This window comes from Phascolarctos cinereus, unplaced genomic scaffold (assembly GCF_003287225.1).
Source record: "Phascolarctos cinereus isolate Bilbo 61053 unplaced genomic scaffold, phaCin_HiC Scaffold_726;HRSCAF=1367, whole genome shotgun sequence".
NCBI lineage: Eukaryota > Metazoa > Chordata > Mammalia > Diprotodontia > Phascolarctidae > Phascolarctos > Phascolarctos cinereus.
In genome coordinates, this window is record NW_027556098.1 from 393,762,154 (window position 1) to 393,780,570 (window position 18,417).

An 18,417-nucleotide genomic window follows, 5' to 3' on the forward strand; every position below is an offset into this window, starting at 1 on the left:
CTGTACCTTTTCCTGCATTTCTCCTCATACTCCTCTCACTGTTGCTGGGCACTCGTCTTCTCTGCCCTATGGAACTGTAAGTGCCACAAAATCAGAGGTTTCTCACTTGGACTCTCCACAGGGCCTACCATGAGTGCCTTGCACAGGAATGCACAATTAATGTTTGTTCAATGTGTTTAATTACCTACACTATGTTCTTAATAGTACTGACCTGTCTCAAAATGGTGTAGCTTTAAAAAAAAATTATAATAATCATTCTTTCCCACTATTGATTAAAGTGCAAATTGGCTAAGATCAAATTTTAATCCCCACATTTGATTCCTGGACAGGGCAGACCTGCCTCCCAAATGGGACCACAGACTCTTTGAAGTGTTTGTCATAGGAGATGGCTGGGATAGGGAGGAGCTGGGAGGTAAAAACCATATATACTAGAAAACTTCAGCAAGCCCCCTTCCCCAAAATAAACATTTTAGAAAACATCAACTACTGCAGGACTATCTCCTAGAGTACTGGTGTCTTTGGTGTTGCTTCTTTTTTTGAACTCCCTAATCAGTCTTTCCTCAGAAATGCAGATCGCACTCAAGTGCCTACTGTGTGAGCCAACAGCAGCTGAGAAGCTCACCACCTGACGACAGGAAACCCCGGCACCCAGGCTAAGATGGAGGCCTTAGGATTGTGGAGGACTGGGGCGAGCTTCCTGGAGACAGACAGCCAAAGGAAGCCAAGGAATCCAGGAAGCAGAGAGGAGGAGGGGGCGCATCCAGGCGGGGTGCAGGGAGGTGGAGGGCGTGTGTGAGGAGCAGCCAGGAGGCCAGAGTCACTGGAAAGGCAGGAAGGGGCCACGGTACGGAGACTTTAAGAGTCAACCACAGGATTGTACATTTGATCCTAGGGCCACTGGAGTTGAATAACTTTATGTGAATTTAGATAAATAAGCATTCTCATGTGCCACCCTCCCAAACATTTGACCAGAACTAAAGTTATTCATTATACATTAGGTTTAAAGAACCTCAGAAACAAAATATAAGTTTTATGTTCCTCAACTTTGTCAAAACAGAATTAACTGTAAACAAAAGTTATTTCTCATTATCTTAACGTAAAAACACTCATTAAAATAATAAAGTTCAAAATTTCCAGAGCAACATGGAATACCTTAAAACTCATTCTTGGAAGTAAAAGTAATAAACTACTTAAGAATAAAAACTGTATTAGTAATTTTTCAATTTCCTCAGTGACATTCTTTTAGCAACACAGGAAAACAAAGAGTTGGATATGGAGAACTAGAAATCGGCTCCTGGAGCTGTGAGTTTGCTCTGTTGACATAACCCCAAAACCCTGATGCAGGCAAGAGAAGCTATCATTTTGTTAGATGCAATTTACTAACTACTCAAGCCTAAAAAACCCCCCTCGATACTAAACAATCAAGCTTCAACTGCTCATTAAAAAAAAAAACCCATAATTTTTTAGACATTTACTGTTTTAAGACCAAGTTTTAGGACTAATTTGGCATGCATGTGATTAGTAATATTAGGTATAAATTAAAGGCATGCTAAATTCTATTTTTCTAGAGTCAACATGGGTAATAAGAAACTTGACTTTAAAATTAAAACAAAAAAAAATTTAAACCTTGGTTTTAAAATTAAAACCAAATTCCCTATTAACTACTATCTAGTGGTGAGTCTGGAGAAACAGAATTTAGCATGTATTTGTTTAATCCCTAATTTGACTAATCACATACATGCCAAATTAGTTCAGATCATTATAAATTTGGGGCAACTATGATACACCTTCCTCCACAAAAGTCCTCCTCCGATGCCTTCTAAGGCGTGGCCTGGAGGAGACCCTGGTTCTTAAAGGCTGTGCCAGGATAGCCCAGGCTCCGGCAGGTTCTGCCAGGCCTGGAGCACAAGTACAAGCTGGTGACAAAGCCCAGGCCTACAGTCTGAGGCCCAGTCTCACTAAGTCTGGAGAGGGAGCTTCCATACAGTGGGCCACAGAGTGACCAAATTTTTAACCAAAGCAATTCTCAGAGACATAAAAGGACTGTAGCCTGCATTCAGGCAGGGGGCTCCCAGGCTAATAAAGTAACAAATCATTAAAATCCTTCTTGACAGCATTTCTCTATTTTATACCCTGACATAATTTTGTAAGGAATCCAACACTGCAACTGCTGTTGCAGCTCTTACTAAGAACTAATCCAAGGAACTGATATTAACGGAATACAGATCGAAGCATGCTATTTTTCACTTTCTTTCAATTTTTTTCTTTTATTCAAGTCATCTTGTACAAAATGACTAATATGGAAATGTTTTACATAATTGCATATGTATAACCATTATCTTGACAGCTTACCATCTCAGAAGGGGAGGGTAGGATAGAGTTTGGAACTTAAAACTATAACTGGGGAAAAAAAAAACTAATTCAAGGATCCTATCCCAAGGATGTTATCAAATGAACACTGCTGAGCACTGTCCCCCACTCCACCATTTTTGGTGGAGCAAATTTTTGGAAAAGGATACAAAGAAAACAAAGTGTCATAATTCTTAAAGTGTCTATGACTATTTTTCAGTTATTATTTTGGAGGAGGGGGTTTAGTCCATGTGCAATTTTTTTTTATTGACAGTGATTAAGTTAATAATAAAATATTTTTAAAAAATTAAAACTCATTAAGATTAAAGATTAAACTCATGACTTTAAAAACTTAAAAACTTTAAAATTCTCCCTTTAACAAACTGTAGTTGTAATAGCAGAGAAGAAATTAATCTTGCAACCATGGGAAGTGGGGAGAAGGAGAGACTCCATTTTTAAGGTATATTCTGATTTGATCACTATACTTCCTCTCCTAAGGGCAAATAATGTTTACAAAACAGGCTTGAGCCACAGGCATAAATTCCATCCAAATCCCCCGAATTTCAAAGGGCCTACTAAAGAAGACTGGTTTCTGAGAGAGATCCATTTATCTGCAATTTAACTAATGAATGATAAGGTGGCCTTTTCTGAATTTTTTTTGGGGGTTACAGAATTTAAACTTGAATATTCAAGTAGCTAAAACTCTAAGCCAATATTGCCCAGCTATTTTTAGTCTGCAACATAGCTGTAAATTTGTTAAAACCAACTACAGGAAAGCATCCTGTCATATTTCCACCCACGTCTCAGCCACCCCCTTTCACCTTCCATTTTACTACAGAAACACTCCATCCCTTACCCACATACTATAACCTGTACAGCCTTCAAAAAAAAAGAAAAATTAACAAAGGTGAAAGAAGAAAGTTCAGCCATTTCTGAACAGGAGGAACTCCCAGAGAATACTCATTGCTTAAGATCCTGGTTGGATACACTCCATTATGAATTTGTGAGAAGGCATTTTGTGCACTAAATCTACAATCGTACTTACTTCCATTCATCATCTTGTCTTTGGCCAGTGGGTGGGTTGTAACTTTGCTTCCAAAACTTATTTCATGAGCCAAGAGAGCTGTCGGTCCTATAAAACAGATACGTTTTTAAAAGGATTACTAAGCACAGGTGCTGAACTACCATTTTTGAAACTGCAGCATCAAGACTCCAAACAAAACAAAACAGCCAGAGGCCCAGATCAAGAATTCTGAACATAACAAGTTTTGATTCTAGAGGGACTGGGCAAGATGACAAAAGATGAAAATGGCCCATGTTGGACTAGTTGTGGGAAGATGGACAGACTAATGCACTGTAGGCAAAGCTGGGACCTGATGTAACCATCCTAGAAGATAATTTAGAAGTGTACCAGTGAAGTCACTATGCTGCACTGCCACTTGTACATGCACAAAAATAGTCACAGCAGCATTTTTTTTGTTGTCTGCTAAGAACTAGAAACCACGCAGGTGCTTCTTCATTTGGGAAATAGTTCAATGTAATATTTATTGAGCTGTAAGAAATGACACATGATGAATTAAGAGAAACTGGAAGACGTAGGAACTGATACAGAGCACAATGAGCAATAATCAAAAAAGTATTTACACAGTGATCACAATAATGAAAAGGAAAACAAGTCTGAAAGACATCAGAACAACTCTGATCACCAGAGCCCAATCAGACTTCAGAAGACTGAAGTGGAAACAGCTCTTGGGCAAACAGGTGAGGGACTTAAGGTGCAACATGAGACAAGGTCAACATGTTGATTTATTTTGTTTCAGTACACTTGTTACAATGGAGGGAGAGACAGGGATGCTAATTAGTGAACAGTGATAGAGATGCCCCCCAAAAGGGAAAAAAGGACATCAACAAAATTTTTTAAATGCACAGAAAAAAAAAAGTTCAGAAAGAGACACAAGGGAGACAGTCATTACTATTACTCCATGTTATATTTAATATATACTTTTAAAAAATTCAAAACTATTTACAGTTCATAGTTTTGTATATAATCCTTTTTTGGGTATAAATGTGAATGCTTGCTGGTGATTAAGTTTACGGTAAGAAGAAAAAAAATAAAGAATTTCAGAGCCTAAAACATAGTGTCCTAAGTTACTTTTAAAATTTAAAAGGAGAAAAACCATGTATTTCTTAGGATGAGATACAGACAAGTTTTTTAAGTAAATCAGGCAGTAAGATTTATAGCTAATATTTTAATCTATATCAACATTACAGTAACTAATATTTTTATACAAACACATACATCTATAAACACTTCAAAGTTTGCAAAGCACTTTACATATATAATCTTACTTGATCTTCACAAGCACCCTATGAAATAGGTGTCACTATTATTCTCCTTTCAGAGAGGAGGAAACCTAGACTAAAAGAGTTGGTTCAGAGACTTGCACAGCTAATCAGTGTGTGGGAGATAGGATTCAAACTCAGGCCTTTCCGACTTGCCTCCGAATCCAGCACTCTACCCACTACACCATCTAACAAAAACATAATACATATAATGATTAAAATATTGACTAAGCACCTGATTTAGATGAAGACAAGCCTATCAATTTTTTAGCTATCTGTATGACAAGATGGAACAAATTTAATACGATCAAACTGATTTTAATGGATTCATTATCTCAATGTGGCTACTTTGTCTATATTAGAAACAGATTCACCATCCATCCTTTTCCCATCCTCATGTCCGCCGGGAGCCCTCCCCAGAGGACCCATTAATGCTCTAGTGGTCCTCCTCCAAACTTTGACCATTTCTTGGGTGCCAGAATGCAACATTCAAGTTGGTCAGGTGTTATCCGTCTCCCAGTCTCGATATGTGACCTCCTTTTCTGAGTACATACTTAAATTTTTTTTTAATTCAGAACTTAAAACACCAAAGAGCATTTCCATATATACAGCAAAACAAAAAAGTATGAAACGACAAATCTGCATTTCATACTGCTTTTTTTTAAACAAATACACATTACTTTCAAAACTGTCCTGTCTGTTTCCTTCTGTTCTCTTATAGACATTTTAAAAATGTTTAAATGGTTCTTTTGGGGGGGGGGAGGAATCATTACTGCCAACAATCTACACACAATTTTAAAAAGAGAGACAAAGAAAATCTTCTAACAATTAAGCATGGCCAAGCAAAATGCATCCACAGAATGACCATGTCCAAAAATGTACGTCTCTTTGTGGAACTCCAGTCCACCACCTCTCTGTCAGGAAGTAGATAACATGCTGCAGTAAAAGTCCTCTTGACAATCTGGTTGTCCTTGTACACATCTTTCTATCCTCCTGGTTGTGATGCCTTCCCTTGGTATCAGTTCATATTCAGGATTCTCTGAAACTGTCTCTTTCATCATTTCTTACACAGCAATAATATTCCATTACAGTCACATACAATTTGTTCCTTATTCCCAAATGAGTCAACCCTCCTTTGTCCATTCCAGATGATGGTGAGGTTTATTTGAAGACCACTTCCCCACCCCTTCCGTCATGTTTTTATATGCTTCTGGTATAAACCCTGATTATGAGGAGTCAGTTTCACCCCCTTCTCTCTCCTTTCTACCCTAGTGTATTTCTCCTTTTATCTTCCCTTCTCTTTCCCCTTTTACAAAATGCTCAGAATAGAACCCCAAAGACCTGTTTTCCCCTCCATACGTTGCAGATTTTAGGAGTCCTAAAGAGAAACTTGTTTCTTTTCCCCTGTTAGAATGTTAGCACAAGAAAATCGTACAACTTCTTCCAATTCTCAAAGAAATTTACCTTTCCAGGTTTCTCTGGAGCTCTGTGTGCATGTCAACGCTCTTGCTCAGCAGAGTTCTGTTCATCACAAATGCTTGAAAACCGTCTGTCGTTCAAGGTCCATTTCTTCCCCTTCTGAAGGAAGCAGCTTTGCCAGGCAAGTTGTTCTTGGTTATCAGCCTGTATCTTTTGGCTTCTGGAACACCACATTTCAAGCTGACCACCTTTTTTAGTAGAAGCTTCTAGATTTTGTGCGATTCTGACTCTGGTTGGTCCCGACTGTAGTACTTGGATTTGCTCCTTTCTGGATGCCTGAATTCTTTTGATGCGGGAGCTCTGGATTTTGGCTTTGACCTTCCTGGGACTTTTTCTTTGGAGTTTCTTTCAGGAAGTGATAGTAGATTCTTTGTATCTTCACTCTGCCCTCTAGTTCTAATAGATCTGGGAAGTTTTCATTTATGATGTCTTGAAATTCATGTCCAAGTTTTTGTTTTCAGGGAGGTCAATGATTCTTAAATTAATTCTCCCTGACCTGTTTTCAAGGCGAATTGTTTTTGATATAAAATATCTTATGTTTCTTCTATTTTTTTCAATCTTTTGATTTTGTTCTAATATTTCTTGCTGTCTCATGAAGTCATTAATTTCTCTTTGGTAGACTCAATTTTTCAGCAAATGTGCTATTTGGATAAGGGTCACTTTCTCTTCTAAGTTACTTATTCTCCTGTTTCTTTCCTCAAAAGCTTTGATTTGATTTTTTAATTTCTTGCTTCATTTCTTCCAGGTATTCATGTAGGCCTTGTGGAAAATTCATTTTCTCCCTGCTTGCAATTAAGGAATTACTCCCTTCTTTTTTTTTTTTTCCTTGAGAGATCTTGAGATCTGCAATACATTTTTATGATGGTTGGTGTTTTCTTTAGTTTAGCTCTTCAGCTTTAGTTTCTGAATTGAGACTTTCACTGCCTTTTGAGGGGAGAGCTCAGCCCTGCTTGGTATCACCGTGGGTCACTTGGGTCCCTGTGACGATGTCCACCACCCTAGGGTGAGCTTCCACCCTAGACCTTTGACATTCAGAGCACTGATCTTTAGGGCCCTCTCTGGCATCTTGGGAAAGTGCACTGAGGACCCTGAAGCCTCGTCTTGGTCCAAGCCATGCCTGCACAGGTCACTGCCACACCTATACACTGGCACACTTCTGGACTTCCAAGGTTCCTGCTGGGGTTTGCAACTACCCCAGGGCTCTCTTGGCAGAAGCCCTCCAGTTTTTTGCTGCTTTGGGTCAAAGCCCTGCAGGGGACATGTTTCTGGTTGCCCTGGGAGGGTGAGGCTTGTTGTCTGTGCTGGTACCGACTTTACTGGCAAGTTCCTTTTGCTGTTGTCCAGGAGTTACTGGTTCACTTTTTGTGAAGTTCTGGGGTAGGAGTTCTTAGTGTAGCTTCTTGATCATTATTCAGGCATGAATTTCGGGGTTGTGCTAGATGAGGTAAGGAGAAGATGGGCAAACCTGCTCCGTTCAGGCAGCCATCCTCGCCCTCCAGCACTCCTGAGCATCCCTGATTAATTCACGGTGCTTCTTGGGCACATGTCATGGTCAGTAATACTCTGCAGCCTCCTGCTATTCTCCACGTGTGTCACGATTACCCTCTGGGTCATTAAAAGGATGAGTTTTTGTATTAGGGAGCAGCCTGTGATTACAGAAAGCAGCATCTTACTTTCCAAATGCAATCCAGTCCATTCTCTTCTGTTTCATTCTGGGCCCAGGTCAACGTCCAAAGTTTACATGCTGGCTCACAGGATATGGACTGCAGGGCTAGATGGAAGGCACATCTAACTGCACATCATAATTTGGAAAATGTGTAATTTGACATCTACCTAGATGACTGTGCATAACCTGTTAGGCTGATCTCTTTGGAGTGGTCTTGGACCTCCTAAAGGAGCCCCCCCCCATACAATGTAAGCCACAATCAGAAGCAGTAGGGGGATTTCTTCATCTATGGTAAATTGGTTCACATGGACTGAGCAGGCCCTCCTCTATGAGAATAGTAAACCCCTTTAAGAAGCATGTGTCTCCATTTAATTCCTCATTTAATATTGGTAATCAGGGGCAATGAACAGAGTTATCTCTGTGGTTGCATCTATCATGGACTCTTCTCCATGCTCTTAACATATGCAGGGAAAAGACCCTGTTAGACAAAGGAGGCCTTTAAAGCTACATTTTGCTCCACTGTGTTTTGATTTTGAAATCAAAGAACAGCAAGACCTTATGTTTTCTTTGTGCCTTTCAGTCAACTGTGCAAACACACAGATGTGATTTGCTGGAGAAAATAACCTGCAAAAGCCTTCTTGTTTCCCTCTCATATTTTAAACAATATATCCCTGACATACACATAAAGCAACCGTTTTCATCAAGATTTTAAAGCAATGAGAAGGTAGGTTACACAAGTTAGTAGTCGCTGATGCTGAAACTCAACAGATCAGATCGGTACATTTGTGCCAAAGCAAAAAGTAAAGAAGTTCTACAAAGATCTTGAATAAAAGAAAAATCTGGACAATATATGGCTTCACAACTCAGTGACTTCACTGTGAAAGTGGACACAACAAAGAATTATGAAAAATGGTTCAAGACTGAAGGTTTACAGACACCACTAAGAAGCCTCATGCCTGAATATTAAGCATAGCAAATGCTGAACAATATCACACAGAAAGACTACATCTTGACAGGAAACCAATGATTACTGATTAGGATATAATTTCAGAATCAGCTGACTGGGTGCAGTTAGACCACAGAGACCAGTTACAGCAACAGTCAAAATCAGTATCAAATTAGGAGAAAGAATAAAAATGAGATGACACTGCAAACAATTACAGCAGATTCAACCTGACCTATTCAAACAAGCCACTGACTGAAAAACTGTGAATAAGTGTAAAGGCACTAACTCTGATAATCATTTCCTCTAGAAGTTTACATGAATAAGCAAAGGATCTGTGATTTCATCAGCCTAGGGCACTCCCTCCTTTCCATTCTCTTCCTGAAGAATGTATTCATAATACATAGGTGTGAAGCTTCTGAGCAGTTTACAAGCCTTTGGCCTCTTTCATTTCTTAATCATGAACCATATTTTCCAACATGTTTTCCACGAATCCTCTGCTAATCCTTTCACAGGAAAATGAAGTAGCATTTAAGCGACATGCCCAAGGTCACACAAGTAAAAGAAGTAGGCTCCAACTTCAACTCCTCAGGTGCCAAAGGCAGCTCTCTCCCAAACATTCCCGGCGAGTCACTTTGTACATCACGCATATCTGTGGGGCATTTTCATAGATCTCAGAGGCTATGGGTTTTGCAGATACCAATTTCTTTCGATTTTGTCTTTTGTGAATTTCTGCTAATATGGGGTATACCTAGCTTAGTGAAGAAAAGAAGGCAGCTTTTCCTCTTCTTCCTTTTTAGTTTGTCATTCTCTGGTTAGATTCTCAAGACTCCAGGCAAACATATTTTTATCAACCTCTTTGAGGTGCATTCCATCTCTTGCCAAGAGCTGCCCTTTCCTGTATTTTAAGCCACGATCCACAAATGTTGATCCCATTTTCAGATACCATCTTTATAACCAGCTGTTCATTTCCCAAATCTGCCTCTCTTCTGAATCCCTTGCTCACAATTGGTAGCAGTGATAAAAATATCATCTGTCCCTTCAAAGCTTTCAGTTTCTTACCCAAGAACCTCTCATAGTTTCTCTTCACATGCAGCTCTTGGTGCATGTCCTCCCCTAAATCCTGCTTCAAAGATCCATCCACCTGCAGGTGGCCTTCTCTTCTACCTCCTCTCTTACCGTTCAATCACTAAGGCTATTCCTTGCTCTCACTACAACATGGGCTCACTTTCTTTACTGATCATACATTTCTGTGATATCTCTTATATGGCTTCTTGCACACAAGTCACTGTTGCTAATAGACTGCAGCTCACTCACACCTGCCATACGTGTCCCTATGACCCTTTAGGTCAATTGCAATTGAGATTCTTCAGAGTTCACAGTGATGTTCTATTAGTCATCAGATTATTGAGAGAATCCTGGCATTTAAAAGGTGAGCTTCTGTTTCAGAGAGCAGCAAGTAAGCAATTTCCCAGATTGTTTGTTTCCAATTCTGTGTCCAGCACATTTTTCATCTTCTGTGTCCTTCTGAGACCAATATTAATTTGGTGTTTCCTGTCTGGCTGCATTATCATAGTCTGGATAACAAGCATTTTTCAACCACTTGGGTTTCCTTTGCAGATTTTAAAACTGAACTCTTCAGTGATTATAAAATTCAATGAAGAAGCTCAGTAGTGCCCTGGGACTTGATACAATCTGCACAATAACATCTGCGAACGTTTACATCTAGAGGATCTTGCCATCTGTATGAATCCCATTTTGAACTGGTCTCTGCACATATAATTTCTGATTACCATGTTTGTATATCAGGAAGTTCAAAACAGAAATCATACTACCAAAACTACTACCTTCAAAATCAATAAAAATTAAATAGCTTGTATAGAAGACATGAACATGAATTTTATTTTTTAAAGTCCTCTGAAACCAAGTCCAACTGGGTGAGGGGACTAAAAATAATGCTTAGCGTTTATAGAATACTTTAAGGTTCACAAAGCACTTTACACGGACGATCTCATCTGACCATCACAGCAATTCTAGGCCACTCCAACTATTATCATCTTCATTTTTGAGGTGATGAAAGTGAGGCACAAAGACTGGTCCATGGTTACAGTCATGAAGTGTTAGGATACAAAACCAAATCTCTCATGACTCCAAGTCCAGCTCTTATCACCTTCATCATTATTACTAGCACTTATAGGTTTGCAAAATACTACAGATACTGTCTCATTTTATCTTCACAACAACCATGGGAGGTAAGTACTATTATTATTCTCATTTTACAAATACAGAAACTGAGGTAGAGGTTAAGTGACTTATACAGGGTCACGCTACACCATGCCACAGGAAGACTGGCTGAAAGAACTAGGGACATTTAACCCAGAAAAGAGAAGACTTTGGGGGTAGAAGACACAACAGCTGTCACAGACCACTTTAAGAGATGTTATATGAAAGGCTAATACTTGTTTTCCATGGCCCCAGAAAACAGAGCTAGAACTAACAGATATAAGTTACGGAGGCTGATTTCAAGCCAAAATAAGGAAAACTTCCTTGATATAACTGTCCAAAAATGTAATAGAATAACTTGGAAGATAGTGAGTCCCCTATCACTGGGGAGTTCAAACAAAGGTTGGATAAATACTTGTGTCAGAGATACTATTTGAGTGTTTCATGTTTCAATTATGGACTGCCCTTTTGGGCCTCTAAGGTGCTTCCCAATCCTGGGATTCAACAAGCATCTCTTAGAAAGGACATTTAGAGCTCGATATTTTTGTCATTCATGGAATCACAAAGAATGGGTTTTGGTATTTTCTATTTAAGGCACTTTATAGAAGGGCAGAATGGTATAATTATTTTTTTTCTCTAGCTACTTACAAATATCCTCTTTGACATTTTCTCGTGTCCATCTAAGGCCTGGGATCCCAAATAAATACAATGACGTGGTATTTTTCCTTCTCAAGCAATGGTTCTAAGTTCCTAAGATACATTCTCACTCTCATACCACTCATATTCAGTGTAAGTTAGAAGAGCTATCCATAAGGAGGAGGTACTGTAGCAAAGAGAGCACTGGCCTTGGACCTGGGTTCAAAATCCCAACTTAAACCATCATTAATCTCTGTGATTTTATGGGCCAGTTACCCAATGTCTCAGAGCTTCCGGATTCTCATCTTTAAAATGAGGAAAAGGTTGTGGCAAGGAAAGTCCTTTCCAAATACTAAAATGCTAGAAATGTGAATTACTGTGGTGAATTAATATTTCATATCTCAATCTAATTCCCAGGAAAATGAGTAGTTACATAATATCCTTACAAGTTACTTGAAAACCAGCTGATTCTCAGATTTAGAAGATCATACAAATGCCCAAGTAGCTACATTCTCTGCAAGAATAGGCCCTGATTTACAATTATTACACATACGAAGCTCTTTAAAGATGAAATCTATTCATCTGTCAACTGCCTCTCATTTAAAAAAAAATAAGGGTGTTGGACTAGATAATTTCTAAGGTTCCTTCTTATTCTAATCAGCTATGAACCTATGACTAGGACAGGAAAAATGTTTGATTTTTTGGATTGGGAGTAAATTTATTCCAAGTTCTTCCTACTAAATTCACTGGAATACTAAAACATTTTTTTGGTTCCATTTAGCCATAAAATGCAAATATCTCAAAAAGAAATCAGTGTTCTGAAATATGCAAATTTGTAACTTAAGTCCAACATGCCTGAAAACATTTTTTACCTTAACTTTGCATCTTATCCAGCCAACATCTAGCAGTGTCCTGCACACGGCAGGCACTTAGTAAACGCTTGCTGAATTGAATGAATAAAAATGAAAGAAAAGAGATCAATGTTATCTTTAAACATGTGCTTTCTGCAAACATAAGTGGAGCCCCAGCACACCAGTGGTACTGAACGAAAAGCAGAGCTGAACAAAAGGGACCATTACCTGAAGTTTCATAGCGCCACCTTGTGGCGATTCTCATAAAGCCATTAGAAAACCCAAGCATCCTTCTGACACAGCCCGCAGTCTGAGCTGTCTCTTTCTCTGGACCCCTTGGCTTTAGTTCTCATTCCTGACTGCACTCCTTTTCCTCAAACACTCATCAGCTTGCCTCCTGCTACTCTTCCCTCAGCATCTGCTTCCTTCTCCCAATGGGAGGGCATGAAGCAAGGCTGAGGCTGCCCTCTCCAATCTCTACTGCTCGCTTCCCCTCACAAACGCTCACTGGACTCATTACACACAGGTGTCTTTTAACAATTCCTGTTTTATTTAGTACTTCTACGGCAACTGAGCCTTCATACCTATGGCTTGCCTTAGCATCTAAATGAAAATCTCCTTAAGGAGACTGAATAATTCAACAAACTTGACAGTACTCATGCACATTAGACAGCTTCTCAATACAAAGCATTTGATAAAATGTTTGAATGTTGAAGTTGAAATGATACTTTTGTGTGATATTACAATCACTAGTCAGTATTAATAATATCACATGACTGGACCCAGTACCACATGGATGAAAAAGTAGAAATCACAGCTGATACTCAGGCAACCTAAGTGGATTTTTAAGTGATACTGCACAATGGAAAGTACTACTGAGGGGGCACCTAGGTGGCTCGGTGGATACAGCACCGGCCCTGAAGTCAGGAGGACCTGAGTTCAAATGTGACCGCAGACCAAACACTTGACACTAGCTGTGTGACCCTGGGCAAGTCACTTAGCCCCAACTGCCTGGAAAAAAAAAAGTATTACTGAGATGCAAAGACATTGCTGAGTGCCTTACAAATAGAAGTCTAAGGATGCCAGATTAGGAGCACAGGGTGTGTATTCTACAACTCTTCTCTACACTAACCATCTCTCTGAATGTTTCCTGATTCTCGGAGGGTAAAAGGCCACTGCACCGTCTGACCTGTTAATGTCTTTATGCAGAGGTACTATTTTTTTGTTTTAACAGCTTGTTTTTCAGAACTGGTTAAATGGCTGTGCCCAAAAAACAGTCATTAATGTAGTGGCCCCAGGGATCAAAATCTGCCCTTATTCTTGTGTTAACATTTTAATCAGGGACTAGAATAAAAGCAGACAGGCATGCTTTGACAAATTATACAAAGCTGTTGGTTGACAGTTTTGAGATCAAAAGAGACCCCAATAGGTTAGAATGTTGGGCCAAACCTAGTAAGATGAAATTTAAAAAGAGATTAAAATCTTAAACTTAGGGTCAAATACTCAGCTTCACACATGTGAGAGTAAAAAAACCAAAACATGTCTAGACAGAAGTTCATCCAAAAGGCCAGGGAGTTTTAGGTTAACACAAGCTTAACACTGACCAACGGTACAACCAAGCAGCTGGAAAGCTAAAACAACCATGGCTGCCTCAAAGGAGATGGAGTTTCCAGAGGGAAGGAAATAACCCTTCCGCCGCCCTCTGCTCCGCTCACCCCACATCTGGAGCATCCAGCTCCTTTCTGGGCCTACATTTTAGGAAGGACAATTCATAATGTGTAGGAAGATGTCAAAGGAAGGGCAAGCAGGATGATGAAGGGCTTCCGTCTAGACCGTCAAGTGAGAACCACTTCTTTGCTAAGATACTCACTACCCAGCCTTTTGATTGGGGGTTCTACAATTCTGCTCACTCTAATCTGCATACATTCTAGACGAAAGTGTTCTACTTCTAGTCTTTTTTTTTTCCTTGAAAATGGGGTCATCAGCCCCTCTCCAGCCCCATGGCCTCTCTCCTATTCTCCATAATCTTGCAAAGATCACTGACAGTTAACAAAAACACCAGCTATCACTTTGGGCAATCCAAGGTCTGCTGACCTGAACTCATCAAAGGCGGCCAGGGGTTCCTTACCACCAATCTCCTTGCTTACTGTAGGTTTTAACTGCCTACTAGCTGTATTTATTTTGTCCTCTGCTGTCATTCCACCTCTGAAGTTTATATACAAATACAAGGTATCTGTTATCTACTTTTTGATGATTTCTGAGGTGGACTGACTGCAAAGGACAAAATCCTAACACGCTTCTTTGGTATCAATAAGACTTGGGATTTTGTCTTCTGTGAATTACCGGGTGTCTCTATTACTATTATTCTTCCTGTGTTGAAGCTGCTATTCTTTGGAATCCAGCTTTGTAGACATTGTTAGGCATCTCTTCCAAATCAAAAAGTTAAAAGACCTCATGGCTATCTGTAGCTTCTTCTCACTGAAATGCATGCTACCAGACGAGAGGCCATAGTTTTTCTGCCTCCATTATTGTGGGTGGTAATGACAGCTGACCCTCATCGGACACTTCACGAAGCGTCTGTGCATCCTTTCTTTCATTTACTCTTCACAACTCTGTGAAGTTGGAACTACAGTTATCATACCCATGTTACAGAGGAGAAAACCGAGGCTCGGAAAGGTGAAGCCACTTATCTAGGATCATAAATGTCAAGGGCAGAATTAGAAAGCAACTCTCAAAGTCTGGTTTACTGTATGACCATGAAATGTTTTCAATATCATTTTCATTTGCATGTAATCAGAAAATAGCAGCTCCAAGCAATCAGAAAAATTCCATTGAGAAGTCACTAAAATTAGAAAGGTTACAACTTAGACTCATGAAACTAAAGGTCACATATACGGCAGCTAATGAATTTACTTTCAGCAGATTCATGCTGAATTTTTTGGCACAGAGATCATCTGCTGGGGTGAGTACTTTAATTAATACCACAGTGACACAACTTCTTCCTGTGCTTGACCAAATACAAGAATTATTCAATTTCAAAGAACCTCTGCCAAGGACATGGAAATAAAGATGATAAAGGGAATGGGAGAAGAATTCTCTAGAATCAGAAAACAACTATGCTAACTTATAAAACAGCAGAAAACTCCAACTCTATTTATTCTTGAAATCAAAATCAATCAACCGACACATTACTATTAAGTGGAATGCTCTATGCTAAGTACTGGGCATACAAAAGTAAAACAGTCCCTACCTTCAATGAGTTTACATCTAACAGAGAGAACATTTACATACATAATGTATCCAAAATGAATGTACAAGGTATTTTACCTAATAAGTTATTTTACTTATTCATTCATTCATTCATTCATTCACTCACTCATTTATTTATTTGTTGGCTAGGCAATCAGAGTTAAGTGGCTTGTCCAGGGTCACACAGACAGGAAGTATCCAGTGTCTGAGGCCAGATTTGAACTCAGGTCCTCCTGACTCCAGGGCTAGTGCTCTATCTACTGCACCACCTAGCTGTCCCTAATAAGTTATTTTATGACTTGTAAAAGGTAAGGGGACCTTTAAGAACAAATCTGTAAAACTGAAAGACTATTCATAGAGCTTTTGGAAAACTAACATTTTAAAAGCATGATAAAAATGCCAGACCTGCACAAATGGCAGCTATGAGGCCTTTTCTTTTCTCTTGCTCTTTCAGCAGTGTTTTCACATCGGCACTCTACGAAAAGAAAAGTAACATAAAGTAGCCATTAATTCATAAATCAATCCTCTCTATAAAGAATGCAAGGAGAACCTAAAACAACTAGGATTTAGAAATATTGTACAAAAATCAGAAACTGATCATTTTTAAATGTTCTTTTACTTTTAAGACATGCGCAAACTTAGAACTCCACATTATTATGGAGTGTCTCACTTTACATATCACTTTCCCTCCAAGACTTTAATGACACCAAAAATATGAAATGTAAATATTCTTGAACACTTTCATTAGACTTTACCTCACTCAAGTTTTGCGCACCCAGATTACCTCCTGGTAGGACAATCACATCATATGGTCCCTAAAACATTCAAAAACAAGAAAGTGCATTAAAGAGAAACAGTCTAATGATATTTTCATATTCTAAAAGTGAGAGCTAAAACGAACAGGACATTCAGAAAAAAATAGAATTTGAGATAAAAGTGACTAATGTACTAAAAGAATTTAGAGAAAAGTATTAATGTCCTCAATGCCTTCAAAAGCTGCAGTTTTCAAAAAATAATGTTAGCTAACATTTATGAAGCGCTTTAAGGTTCACTAAGTGTCTTACACACATTATCTCCTTTGCTCCTCACAACCACCTTATGAAGTTAAGTGCTATTATTAACTCCATTTTACCTATGAGGAAACTGAGGCAGACAAAAGTAAAGGGACTTGCTCAGCATTATACAGCTACAAAGTGTAAGAAGCAGGATTTAAACTCAGGGTTTCCTAACTCCAAGTCTAGTACTCTCTCCACTATATTCCACTTAGCAATTTGCTAAAACTACAAAGTTAGAAATTTGGCCTAATAGCACTTTTAGCAAAGTCCTGAGTATACGGCAAATACTGTGATATAATGTATTGAGATGCAACCAACATTATTTTCATGACCCTTATTTTTCTGTATTTTAAAAAAAAATCTAACAAAGAAAAACAATATCAGAAAGATATAATTCTTTTTCTTTGTCCCAGTAGCACTGGGTACAAAAACATGAGTCAAATGTCCTAAATTGTCCAAAGTACAGCAGAAAAAAACCCTGAGAAACAGAAATCACAACCGACTTTTCCTTCTCACTTTAAGCATTTCATTTTTAAAATCATCAACAAGCTTCATATTTGATTATTAGTATACAAATTCCCTACATTCCCTATCATTAATATGTTTTTAAAAAAGATTGATTTTCTCTCTCAACATTTTAAAAATTGACTAAATATTCTCAACTAGAGTCCCAGCCCCAAATTTAAGGCACCCAAAATTTCCTGTGTGCATGCTAATCCCCCTTAGATTTCCTTTATCAGTTGCTGCTGCCAAAAAAAGCAATCTCCCTGGCCAAACTTCCAGATGACGAGTTTCTGCAAATTCATTTTGATGATGACATCACTAGCCAGGTCAATATGAAAAATCTGGAAACTTTTCTCATTTAAATTCTCACATCAAATTAAAGAAAATGATAGTGAGGATGAATTTATGTCAATCAATTTAATTCTCCTCCAATCAGAGGCTTATCAGATGTTCCACCTAAAGTAAACATGTGACTATTTCTGCTTCTCTGAAAAGGGAATACAGGATTATGACAAAAGCAAAGGTTTAGGAGATCAAGTGCTAATCCTTGTCACTCTGGCCCCTGTTCTGTTTTGGTAGCAAATAAGAAAGGAGCAGAACAGCAGGCAAGATAACAAGGTTATGTTGTTGTACAGATAGAGAAAACACAAAAATGAGCAAGCTTTGTGCAATTACACATGGTAATAAACAAGATAACACCTGATAATGTTTTATAACGTAATAGAAAACTTCCTCTGAACAAAGAACAAGCCATGACTGAATTTCTCTAATCAACTACTACAGAATGAACATAATGAAAGATGTCTGAAGGACTGTATCTGATGAAAAAGGACAAACCTCTTTTTTCGCATCCTCTAGACTGGCATCAGGGCAAATGAGTACATCTCTACTACACTGTACCGGATCCTTTCCAGAAAGACCTGCCACAATGACTTTCATCTGAAAAACAAAAACAATTCCCATACCTAGTTAAGAAAATCGACAGTGTGCTGGACAACAAATTCATTATGAATCGAGAATGTGATGTGGCAGCCTAAAAAGCAAAGATCTTAAACTACGGTAAGAAAGGCTCACGTCCAGAATGAGGGAGGTGACTGACCTGGTTCTACTCTGCCCTAT

The 18,417-nt window shown here is 38.8% G+C and overlaps 1 protein-coding gene across 2 annotated transcripts in view; it reads right to left on the reverse strand.

The window, feature by feature from the left end:
* Window positions 1-18,417, reverse strand: part of PARK7 (Parkinsonism associated deglycase) — a 28,506-nt gene that overhangs the window by 1,542 nt on the left and 8,547 nt on the right. For both annotated transcript variants that reach the window (XM_020974737.2, XM_020974744.2), the window contains exons 3-6: window positions 18,136-18,237; window positions 16,495-16,554; window positions 16,145-16,214; window positions 3,395-3,481 (exon numbers count right to left, since the gene is read on the reverse strand). In XM_020974737.2, the coding sequence (XP_020830396.1) occupies window positions 3,395-3,481; window positions 16,145-16,214; window positions 16,495-16,554; window positions 18,136-18,237 (319 nt within the window). The remainder of the gene's footprint in view (window positions 1-3,394; window positions 3,482-16,144; window positions 16,215-16,494; window positions 16,555-18,135; window positions 18,238-18,417) is intronic.